Source organism: Solea solea, chromosome 7 (genome assembly GCF_958295425.1).
Source record: "Solea solea chromosome 7, fSolSol10.1, whole genome shotgun sequence".
Classification (NCBI taxonomy): domain Eukaryota; kingdom Metazoa; phylum Chordata; class Actinopteri; order Pleuronectiformes; family Soleidae; genus Solea; species Solea solea.
In genome coordinates this window covers 10,811,433-10,824,518 of record NC_081140.1, presented here as the reverse complement: position 1 = coordinate 10,824,518, position 13,086 = coordinate 10,811,433, and the positions used below count along the sequence as shown (strand labels likewise).

The window sequence follows — 13,086 nt, the reverse complement described above, 5'->3', positions numbered from 1 at the left end:
CTTTATCTAGACCATCCGTCCCCACAAGTGATTATGCTAATTAATGTTTGATCAGATGATTAAATTAAAACCTGATTCATCCAAAGCAGAATACATTTGTGTCTGGTTGGCTGCCTGGCTTCACATGGCACAAGTCCCCTGGTGCCCTAGCCTCTGGAGGACAGAGTGACCAGAGAGAGGAGGGAGAAAACGGTACAAAAATACTTATTTTTATTCAGGCAGTGGCACGAAGAGGAGGAGGAGGAGGAGATTTCTAATAAAGTAAGCCGTGGGCTGGGGAGAGAGGAGGAAAGATGGAGAGAAACAAGGAAAAAGGAGGAAATAAGTGTGTGTGTTTGTGTGTGTGTGTGTGTGTGGTGGAAGTGCTGAAAGGAGCCGTGCTGTGGTCCCTTAAGTGTTGAATAAACATGCTTGGTTTAGGGAAATGGCTGCGATAAATGTTTAATATGATAAGTCCATAAAGACGGTCAAATGAGTCTGGAGTATTAAAATGAGCATGGCACGCAATAACAGCAGCAGCTTTTGGGGGTGGGGGGTGGGGGTGGCTGATAATGGCAGGCAGAGCTAACAGGATGAGAGCAGCCAACTGCTGTGACAGCAACATTAACACACTCCAGCTGCTGGTCACAGACATCTTCTGGACAAAACATAGATTCAAAGGTCTGCCATGGCCTAATAATGACATTATTACCTGTTCAACATTAGCTGCATGTTTGGATTGTACATTTCAAAGTAAAGCTCAACATTAGAATCCATACTCTATAATGCATCACAAAAGGAAATCCATACAAAATACAACATCCAAAAAATAAAAATGAAATTGAGCAGCATTAAAGTATTAACCTCGCACTGCAAAATTCCTGGAAATTGGTCATAAAATGCTTGTTGACACAAAAAAAAAGCTTAACAAGTTCATAGTAACCAATAGCAACCGTGTCTCGATATTGTGTTTATAGTACAACAAAAGCAATTCATTAGGCATGTGCCCATTAAATGGTGATCCTTATGTAATAGGTTTACTGAACATACAGTATGTGCAAAAAGTTTGCTTTACTCCATGGTCCATCATACATATATTATATTATATTATATTATATTATATTATATTATATCTCTGTATGACAATATTAGTTAATGTTTGAGAAAAGTTTGTTTGTGGTCTTTGGAAGCAAATCCTCTGGTGCTCCATCCTGATCATGTTCTTATACAGACTAATCAAAATAATATTTACCTCCCAGGGTTAATAAATGTAATATAATTTTTAACATTATTTCTGGGAGGCAAGCTTTCATTCTGTTGTCCATGGTTTGTAAAGATTCACAGGGATTAAAACTTTAAAATATAAACAAATATCTGTTACATACAAACCACTGTCAAATGAGTTCACACATTAGTTTGTGTGTGAACTCACTGTGTGTGAGTGCTGATTAAGCAGCTGCACATGACTGTGTGTTGACACAATACATGACTCAGTATTGTGGTGTTGAGATATTGCGTTGCCCAGTGAAAAGTGATTATTTTTATGTCAAGATAGACAGATGTAATATCAACATTTCTCCAGTGAAGCGAGACAGCTGCAAACAGTTTGGAGTTTGAATGAAAGCACAAAGAAATGGCCACAAAAAGTTTCAGAAGTGAATTCCACTGCATCTTGTCCCTGCCCACCGCTGCTCTACCACTGTATACACACAAATGCTCCCTCAATTAGGTCTGATAGTATTGCTTGTATTGTGTAGTATTGCTGAGTCCACTGTAAACAAATAATATAATTTCTGCTCAGGCAGACTAAATGGAGGCAGGATAACAATAAAATATAAATATATATGCAGCATATAAAATATCTAAAAACTTGTGCTGTGGCTGCAGCGAGTGGTACAAAGTCCTTGTGGCCAGAGACTGGTGTCTCTGACGTCTCCATGGACACTGAAACCTCCTGTATATCATGTTACCTTGTCTGGTATACAGGTAGACAGCGGTCATGTTGAGACACTATCAACAGCAATTCTTTTGAAGACCCTTAACCTTAATGTCTGGTGACATAATAAGGTTTGGTATCTCGTTGTGCTGTGTCTACTTGTCTGAAGCAAGGCCTCTGCCGATATTGCGTTGTTTTAATGAGAATGTTACTGCTTAATCATGTTATCAGGAGAGATGGTGTATGCGGACGATTAGATTAGTTTGGAAACAATTCGATTAAAGCCACTTAAGTCTTAATGCAATGTAGTTAAGGATAATAATTTACAGAGAGAGCGTCTATGACGGAGGTTTGTAATGTTCAAACTTATGCGACATCGGCAACATGACTGAAATCCACTCATGTGAAATGGCATATGCCACAATGACTACAGTGTTACTGACAAGCCGGCTACAGTAAATCTGAACATATCTGAATGCAGCTGCATTTCATTTAGTATATAAAAAAAAAAACATTCTACTTTTCTATGTTTTAGTTTTTTTAATTAATGAACAAAATGCTGGCCATTTGACTGTCGATGACACTTTGTGTTTGCATTGTATCATCATCCTTCACTTCACTGTGACTTCACAGCAGAGCTAACAGCACTATGAAGTCAATTGCACTAACTGTGTATATTATTTTGTACGACTTCACTAAAACACACTTTAGACACTATTAGACACATTAGAAATCATGATTTGTTATAAGTAAATGACCTTTTATGGTTATCAGTGTCTCCATACACTACATTGACGACACTCAGCTTACAGTAATCATACATTGGATTGGAGTGAATCTACACAGCACTTGCAATGTAATCTTTGTTTTTTTTGTACTTTTTTACAGAAATGTAATGTAGATTTATTGCGTGTCTCACATAGCAATACACGATTTGCACTAGTGGAAGCTTTTATTCATCTGCAGCAGCAGAGGGAGCTGCTTTGGTCTGTGTAATCTCTCATGCACTCCACCTCCACCTCATCATCATCATCATCATCATCATCATCTTCGCAATCACCAGCGGCAACAGCATCATCATCATCATCATCAGCAGCAGCAGTAGCAGCTTAATTTAGACATCAGTGTCTTTATCACTCAGCTTTACTAACTGAGAAACAGTGCAGGGTTTTTGGCTTCCCCTTGATGAGACAGGTAACCACTCTGGCCCATTTAAGACATGAAAATAGACCGGGGAGCAGGAGGAGGAAGGAGGAGGCTCATCTGCTGTGTGGGCGTCGTTTTAGTGTTGAGGACAGATCTGTTGGTGTGGATCAGCGGCCTATGTAGCGCCAGCCCCTTCTACTGTCACAGTTTCACTTAATATTCATGAGAGCAAATTGGGAGAGAGTCGTTTAACTTTGCGTATGGTGTATTGCCTCTGGGCAGATCAGTTCAGTGGGAATGCTTACTCACAGTGGACTGCACGGCAGTGAATGGTTGTTGCCTGCCCATCTCACAACTTCTAGGGTTTGTATTTTACCTTCAGGCTCATGGACTTTTATATACAGCAACATTTTTTCCTGCTGAAATGATTTTCAACACCATTTGATTAGACTAAATGGCAGACAACGTCTGTGCACTGTTTGAAATTTGGGTCATGTACAGGTCAACGTCCTATTTTTAGTGTATCCATAAGCCCACAGAGAAGGTGCAGGAATTTGGAGACTGTGATTGTCGAATGTGAGTGAACCAGGTATGATCTCCATGTCCCAGGCAGACTTGCCCTGAGGGCACAGAGCAGAGAGTTACTTTAATTACCCAGGGTTCCTGCTGTCACTTTGTCACTGTGAAGCACCGGCTGCCATGCTGCTGTGGCAGTGATGACAACTCAGACAATGGCTTTGCTCGCTTAACAGATCCAACACAAGCGCCCTCTGAAATATAGGAAGCTGAATCAGTCACACTGTCTCTATGGTCCTCTCTTTTCCTCTTCTTGTTTGCTCTGTTCTGTTCTTTTTCCCCCTTCTGATCTCCCGCAGTGTTCAGTAGTTGCTTGAAAGACAGAATATGTAAATATTGAATACATTTAATAGGTTGTCCCCGGTTTCCCACATGGCACTGCGTCAATTCACCAAAGAGAGTGAAAATCACAACAGCCCTTCATCACTTCACCTGCTTTGATCAGGTGTTTGAGCAACAGTTTCTATTAAAAACAGTAAAGCTGTGATCCTGTGACAACATGTTCCTGCGATTCAGCAAGAGCCAGTGAGATAGCGAATTCACCTTTACCTGCTGTTTGCTCCCATTGGCATTGATTGCACATTTACTTAAATGAAGCGCCCCAGTGGCTCTCAAAGCTCACTGTCATGGTTGGTTACACCCCGTCAACTGATCAGTTCTATTGTGTGAAGGATCACAGTCTTGTTATGATACTCAACCATAGCTACTGTTAGTCAGATTGGACAGTAACACTGTAGGAGCATTACTGCAGCTGCTGCTGCTCTAAAACACATTTCACTCAATAAATAAATATGTTCTGCACAGGGGCCACATGGTTGGTATAGTGGTTAGCACTCTTGCCTTTGCAGCAAGAAGACCAAGGGCCTTTCTGCATGGAGTGTGCATGTTCTCCCCATGTGTGCGTGGGTTTTCTCTGGGTTCTCCGGCTTCCTCCCACAGTCCATGGGGATTAGATAAATTAGATAAATAAATTGGACACTCTGAAATTGACCATTGGTGTGAGAGTGGATGATTGTTTGTCTATGTATGTGGCCCTGTGACAAACTGGTGAACTGACCAGCGTGTACCCCGCCTATCGCCATGTCAGCTGGCGATAGGCCCCCCCTGCGACCCTCATGTGGAGGATAAAGTGGTAGAAGATGGATGGATGTTCTGTACATATATGCAATGTATAGTGAAGTAGCAAATTCAAACTATATGTGACCCAAATATTATAATACATGTTGTCCAAGTCAAAAACCTACCAAAATATCAGGTGTATTGTACCCAAAGTTTAATCCGAGACCTTGGAGTTGGACTACTGAACACACATACACACTGTAGTTCACTACAGCGTCATACTGCAAGTGAGCAGTGCAGCTTTGTGCTTTGGAGGCAGATACCGACATGCCATTTTGCAAGCCGTTGCTTTTCAGTATCAAAAGCCAGTCAACTCTGGACCATGGATTTGTTCATCACGATTTTTGTAAAGCTCAGCAGAAGGACAACTTCTTTGTGGACACATACATGAATAATTTATTTTTCATTTTCACAACATAATATCTAAAAGCTTCTCAAATCAATATTTCCATATGAGGGATATACCAAGGGCCATTTTCAATATGAGAGAGAGATGCTCATGATTAACCGGCACAATATTATCACCTGGATTTAAGCACTAACTCGTTTTATCTGTTTTTAGCCAGTAACGTAAATATTCTGCTTTAAAGTCACTAACAAGTGACCGTAGCAGAACATTTAGCAGCTAAGTAGTCTAATATTTTCCTTAGGAACTTAAAATAATCAAGGCAAATATAAGTTGTCTTATTTAATTAAAAGGGGATAGTCACTTTTGGTCTCGTTCTGGATGTCTTTTTTAATGTACTATAATTATGGAAGTTGTTAGCTTCAGATCTTATACTTGATAAATGTTCAAGAGTTTTTGTGTGTATATAATATACGTACAGTATATACAGGCTTTGTACTCTCCTACACAAGAGTATTACTGATCTGTTTTTATTTTGCTGATGTGGCAGCAATAAGCTTCCATGTCTAATCACTATAGAGATTGCAAAATGACGAGTAGTCCACGCAGTGTTAAAAAGGTTATTTCAAGGGGTAAACGGTTCATCATTTTCAAATCAAAATTGCAGTTTTAAACTATAGATGATAAACTACATGCCCTAGTTTAATTGTATAAAATCAATCAATACATGCAGAGCAGCATTTTGTAAACAATTCATATCATTCTTGAATCACAGCACAGTCCACTAGCATATAGTAACACACACACACACACATAATCGGAATAAATATTTTGCACAAATCACATGGTTGCTTCCCCAGTATCCATTTAATACTGTGTTATCTTTAACTATGAATCTGTGTCCTTCCTTCCTCATTTCTCCCTGAAGAGATCCAGTCAGTAAAATAATCATAGTCAATTATAGATGCATATAATGCATTTTTGAACAGTGTCATTTATTTCACCTTTACGGTTGAGCTCATGAGAAATTATGCCAATTACTGATTTCCTCTCAGGCAATGTAGTAAGTGGTTGGGCCCCGAGGCCGTTTGTTGGGCCGTGACATGGTGCCCTCTCTCTCTCTTGCTCTCTCTCTGTATATCTGAGGTCTGAGGGGCTGATGTACCTGCGCCACTGGACCATTTGTGGTCTGGACGCTGAATTTAGTCAGTTAGTCAAAACAAGTACTGCAGTGAAATGCAATGTCGTCCACCAAAGTCCCCCCCTTTTCTTTTTCTTTTTATAATTTAATCAATCTCACTATCACTCGACTAGTCTAAATGGTCGCATACTTAATATATGTGAAATATCAGAACAGCCCTGACATAAATTCACACAAGTTTCTTTGATGCTTGCACGGAAAATAAACTTTCCAAGTAACCAAACACTTAAATCTTAGATGTCTCTCCAGCCATTTGCTATTGTAGCACTCTCAGGATCAATACATTAAATGCACTCATTTTATTTTGTTAAAACTTTGATGTGTGCCTGTCTGATGCTGTACTTGTTTTAAATTAAGAACATTTTATTGTCTTGTCTTTGTACAAATGAGTCTCAAACCTTGAGCACCGTCCATAAACAGGTGGGGTTACCAGAGACTGGAGCTTGCTTAGGTTCCAGTGAATATTTACAAAATTGGTATCTCTGTGCCAGCTTGAAAAATGAGTATGAATCATATTTTCAACTTAGCTGGTGCCCCAGGCCCACTTACAACCCAGAACACTATACCACCAAATTTTAAAAAGATTCAAATGACCTAAAACGTTTTGATGTGCGACACTGTTCAGGAGTGTATAAGAATGAAATTATTGTTAGGAAATTCCAGCATTGATATCTATTTCAAAAATTCTCATTACCAGCAATAGTAGAGATGGAGCCTTTTTTTTTGGACACACCATGTTGACCCCTTACTAAAACAAATATATGCTGATAAATTACTGACAAAGGATGGCAAAGCTGCAGTCTGGTCAACAAACAGTTAATCTTGATGATAAAACTCACAGCCGTGCTTCACCCTCAGGACTAATAATCCTGTGTAAAATACTGAAGTCCCAATATAACTGTCAGACAGTCGAAACTTCTGCCACAGATTCAGAATTGTGCCACCATAAAAATGATCCTCAAAATCCTTACCTGTGATACCTAAAATCTATAAGCTGCAGTGTCGCAAACCATTGGTACATGCTCACAGGAAATGTCCTCAGGACCATGCGTTAGTCTTTGTGGCATCAGCCGAGGCTCGATGGTCGGGCAATAACTTACAGTATGACTTTCTCAAAATATATGTGAATATCTGATCATTTTTGTCTGATGATCACAAAGAAAATTATATAAATAAACATTTCATCGCGAGCTTCCACGACGTAATAATAGAAATTGCCAGAGTTATCAGTTATCGGACTTCTCGTTCTCTGACGGATACAAGCTACACACAGTCGGTCTTCATTATCTGAATGCTGTAGATTATGCATCAGCCTGTGTCTGCAACACGGGGAGTGCCGAGTTATGTGCATTACAGAAAGGTTACAAATTGCCATCTCTCCAATATGTCAACAGATGATTGTAGAAAAATAATTGCTGCAGTATTGATTGTTGGTGTGCCAACGCAGTCATTTTGAAGGAGTATTCCTAATTTGTAGCAGCAAATGTGGATGAGGATGTACACGCACAGGTCGCCACAGTCGAGAGCCAGAGGAGCAGAGAGAAAGCATGAAATTGTCTGCAATTTGAAACCGTGTTAGGAATTTATGAAGTGCTAAAATGTTTTTTCCCCGGGGAGAGTCCAAGCCAGCTGCCTGTCCCACTGTTGGCCATTTAGCGCAGAGCCTTCGGGCTCGTCACCAGGCTGAGATACACACATATGAATACTGTATAGTTAGTTCTGTCTGAAATATCAACATACAAACAGAGTCTGTCGCTCATAAACACTGAGGTCCTGATGGCAAACGAACATCTGCTGGCTTCTTCACGTTGAAATCAAACAGCTGTAGATTACTTTGAGGCTAATTGGTCCAACATTGACATTTATTACCCTCCTCTCGTCCCCCAGAGAATGCTCCCGCATAAACTGCATGTAACGTCATTCTCTTTACTGTGATGTGAATGTGAATATGATCAAGGCAGCTGACCTTATTTCATAATTGATAGTAGTTTATGTTAATTTTATGTTCCCACAGTCCCAGGGATAGGAACACAGTGATGAATCCAAAATGACTGGTCATGTTGTGCAAATTGAAATGCTTAGAGTAAATGATGTTTGAGGAATACAAATTCATGCGTTCTCGTTTTTGTCATTTGAGATTGATATTTTTTCATAGTGAAGTACTTAACCAGTTGGCTCCAGCCTCCTCTGCGACCCTCACAGGTTAAGCGCTATAAATAATGGATTGACGGAAACACAAGAAGAAAAAAGGGAACAATTTTTAAAGTCTCTGCTCCAGATTTCATTTTAGAACTACACTATATTAAGCACACTTCTTAATTAGCATGAATTTAGAGTTAAAGGTCCAGTGAGTAAGAATTAGTGACATCTAATGGTCAGACTGGAGATTGTAACAAATGGACGACTCCTTTGTTCTCCCCTCCTGTTTTACTTTTAAAATGTGATCTGTATACAATTAAGTAGCTATGAACAAATGCATGACTAGAGAAACATGTAAACAATGCTACAACATAATAAAAACAGTGGTAATACATGATGGTAAAAGCCAATCTTTTGTGTTGTCTCTCTTGCAGTTTTCAGTGAGGACCTACATTCCACCTTATACTTTGTCAATGCATCTTTGCAAGAGGTAGTATTTGCCAGCACCACAGGGACCTCAGTGCCCTGTCCTGCTGGTGGCGCTGCACCTGCCTCACTGCGCTGGTATCTGGCGACTGGCGAGGAGATCTACGATGTCCCGGGCATCCGCCACGTACACCCCAATGGAACCCTCCAGATCTTCAACTTCCTGCCATCCAGCTTCAGCAAGCTGATCCATGACAACACATACTACTGCACTGCCGAGAACCCTTCTGGCAAGATTAGGAGTCAGGATGTCCACATCAAAGCTGGTGAGTCCACAGAGCAGAGATTAGTTAAGCTGGTAGAGGTGTTATACTAGTACTATATGTAGTAAAAGGGAGACGATTTGTGTGAGCTGCACCAGGCGAAGATGACATGAAAAGCACAGTTCAATGTGGGGGTATCTATAGGTATAGTTGTTTTGTAATAGCACAATCACCTGAATGATTAACGCGATTATGAGTATTAAAAGTACAGTTGAATTAAATGCATATACTCTATTAATATTTGGCAAATTTAATAAATAAATAGATAGATAACTCGAAGCAAGACAGGCCTGATTTGAATCAATGATTGATCTTAGATTGATGGATGGATATCTTGACGAGAAGTGATCATGATTCTGATTGATGCCTCTGAGTCTCTTCTCCATCACAGCAGTGGTGACCAGCCCTCATTTGTGTTAAGAGTATTTAGAATTAAAGATTTGAAGACAACTCTGAAATGGTAATGCAGAATGAGGAAAAACTCTCATCCTCTTGTATTAAATGTAATGTGTATATATATTTTTTACGTGTGTGTATGTATGTATGTGTATATATATATATATATATATATATATATATATATATAAAATATACAGTGCTTAACACATTTATTAGACCACCACCCAAAGCCACAGCTGCCCTAAAATTAACAGCATTGGTGATTATCAAAATATTATATATAATCATTTTTTAGGTTTCTGCAATGGTTAATACCCCAGTATGTAGAAGCTCTTTTGCCGAAATTATGTTTTGATTGCTGAAATACAATAATTATTGTTATCCATGAATTTTCAAACATACTCCACATTATTATTTCTTGATTAAAATGTCAAATTATAGTTATTTACTTTAACAGAAATGTTTGTTTTTGGAGTTGAATGTCATGCTTGATTCATTTCTGACCCGGCACAGACCGACAATGTGTTTTTGGTGAAGCTTGACACTGCTATATTCAAAGAGAATGAGAAGCGTTCCAGTTGATGCATCCACTCACACATATGTGTGAGTCCTTCCCTTGCTTCCACCTCGGTTGGGCCTTGCATTTTCATCAAGGACACTTTAAGCCGTTTTTTTCCTAGATGAGAGCTTAATCCAAGGGGTGCTCACCTTTACCCAAAAATGAAAAAAATAATTGTACACTGATGCATTTTGATTTCAGGTGAAAAAGACCTACCTATTGGACCATGTGCATGTTTTTTTTGCTCAACAGTTTCACGGGAACCCTACACAGTCAGAGTGGCCGACCAGAAGGCTATGAGAGGCAATGTAGCCGTCTTCAAGTGCATTATCCCTGCTTCTGTCGAGGCCTATGTCACTGTCGTATCATGGGAGAAAGACACTGTTTCACTCAACTCAGGTAAGTTTCTTTGTCGACACACAGATCTCTTAGTGCTACAACATAAACACACAGAGTTAACCGGTGAAAACTGAGACGAGTGTGTAACATGTCAAGTGGAAAATGCCAGCATTAATATTCAAATGGCTAATGATGTTTGTCACTTTGTGTGTGGTGTATCTCAATTATTGAAGAGCAGAAAAAAAATGTTTTTATTCCAAATTTTCACAAAGTGAGAGCATGTGCATGTGTTGCCTTCTTTTGGGCTGTTTATCTAAGCCCCCTCCCTCCCTCCCTTCCTCCTCTGCTCCGCTCTGCTCCGCTCTGCTCCGCTCTGCTCTGCACCGTGCTCTTTGGACACTGTGTTCTGTTTCACTGTGACTCATCTTCTTACCTGTTTGCTGTCGTTGTCTGCCATTACCGGGGCTCTGCAGCTCATCTGTGCAGTCTTGTCTTCTCACTAGCCAGAGGATGTTGCTAACTGTCACGCTGAATCACAGAGCCTCGCTCTCCTATGCACACTCCAAGCCAACTCCATTTTGAGTCCAGCAAGGGGTAAAGTGGAACAGTTTACATAGCATCATTGACCTAGTTACCCTCCTTGTCTGATTCCAGTGGCGCAGCATGATAACGCAAGAAACCAGAACATTCTATGGGCTGGATTTTTACTCAAGTTAAATGGGATGCTTATCTATTTGATTGCTCTGTGCACTGCCCGCTGGCTGATTTTGCTTCATACTGGGGTGTTCAGGGACCTTTAAGTGAGCACTTTATGTCAGTGACGGAGGGCAGAATCTGGGACGGTGTTTTGGTTGCATTTTAAATGTGTCTGCCCAAGCATAAAGATGTGTTGTCTGATCCATGCAGGCGACTTATTTACTCAAGGTTCCTCAAGTTACTCGCTGCGAGCTGCTGGTAGAACACTTTGTTTAATGTCATGGTGAGCGGGCAAATATACAGCATGCAGATATGATTACATTCTGTAAATGAAATGAATCGTGTTGACGAGAATTAGAGATGGTGTATTTTTTTTTATCCCATCTGTTGTTCAATTATGAGGATAAAATGCTGTAAAATATCTTGTCTTACATCACTGCATTGGGGCAGCCGTGGCCAAGTGGGGGCTGGGGTACCCCTGAGCAAGGTACCCAACCCCCAGCTCCCTGGGCGCTGCTCAGTTGCTGCCCACTACTCCTAATTCTAGGAAGGTTCCTAGTAGAGGATGGGTTAACCGAGAGACAGAATTTCCCTCAGGGATTAATAAAGTGAAAGTAAGAAAGAAACAAAGAAAGAAACAAAGAAAGAATTGTCCAATGGTTGGGTAGTTTGAGAATGAAACAATGTGGTAAAATACTAAAAATACTCTCGTGATTAGAGAATTTTTAACAGTTTAAGTCAGTTTCAGTACAATATCCACTATATGTAATAGATTCAGAGCATGCATTCAGCATCATCTTAACATAACAGGACCAGTGCTTCTATGAGTGAAGTTGTATCTTGCTGCCTAATGGACTCCAAGCAGGAGGACCTGCTGTGTAACATGAAGGGCTCTCAAAGGTAATGAAAACACAACCATTTTTTAATTTTCAGTTGATCATAAATTAATGTAGACATAAAATGAACCAGCCTTTAGCTCTATGCCAGCTGGGATAGAGGAGGATAAAGTGGTAGAAGATGGGTGGATGGAAAAAATGAATCAGTTCAATGCCCCACATTCTAAACACTGGACCATTTCTAGATATTCTAATGCATCGTTAGGCCTCACATTTAAATTGCAGCCTGATTTGCTGACTGCGATTTTAATTTGAAAACGATTTATCGTATAGCCCTACTGTTTACTGAAAAACCAGTCGTCGCCAGTGATTTCTTAAATCAGCTCTTATTGTCATGTCAAAAACATCGACGTCTTTCCTTTTGTCTGCAGCACGTCTGGCAGCGTATAGAATATGCAGTGACTTTTTGATGGATTATACTGGGTGCTCTGCGTTTCCTTTCGAGTTCTGTCACAAGTGTTCAAAAGAGCAACGATAATGGATTGTCTGTGTTTATTCCAATAAGTATTGCAGCAGGCCAGTGCTGTCAAAAGCATGAGCACACGGTCAAAATCACTGCTGCTCCATGATAAATATTTGATGGTAGATTCTGATGCATGAGCGGGTTCATTTCGCACTGTTATGGAGAGGGTATGTTTACTCTTGGAGGACGCGGCGTGTGCGTGAGTGTGTTTATATGTTTTTGCATGAGGGAGACCGTAAGGACGCCGACAGGGCTTGACAAAGGCAAGTGGGTGCAGTTTGACCAGCCTAGTTTTCTGACTCCTTCTCTTGGCCGTTTGTTTGCTTTGGTATTTTTTTCAATTTTGTATGAAAGGCGACTCGGTCTCAGTGGACACAAAAATAAAACTATCACAGAGTCGCACTGAAATATTAATCTTAGGGTTTTGTTGGCAACAGTAACATCAAGGAAGCTTTGCTTAATACCATCACAATGTGACGAAGAACTCGGTGTATTTCTATTGCAAATACGCAAAATATTCACTTACATTTTTTGTAGAATTTT

General features: G+C 40.1%; 1 protein-coding gene across 4 annotated transcripts in view; it reads left to right on the top strand.

The window, feature by feature from the left end:
• dscamb (Down syndrome cell adhesion molecule b) overlaps nucleotides 1–13,086 on the top strand; it is a 106,769-nt gene that overhangs the window by 7,779 nt on the left and 85,904 nt on the right. For all 4 annotated transcript variants that reach the window (XM_058634114.1, XM_058634112.1, XM_058634113.1 and 1 more), the window contains exons 2-3: nucleotides 8,877–9,194; nucleotides 10,402–10,548. In XM_058634114.1, the coding sequence (XP_058490097.1) occupies nucleotides 8,877–9,194; nucleotides 10,402–10,548 (465 nt within the window). The remainder of the gene's footprint in view (nucleotides 1–8,876; nucleotides 9,195–10,401; nucleotides 10,549–13,086) is intronic.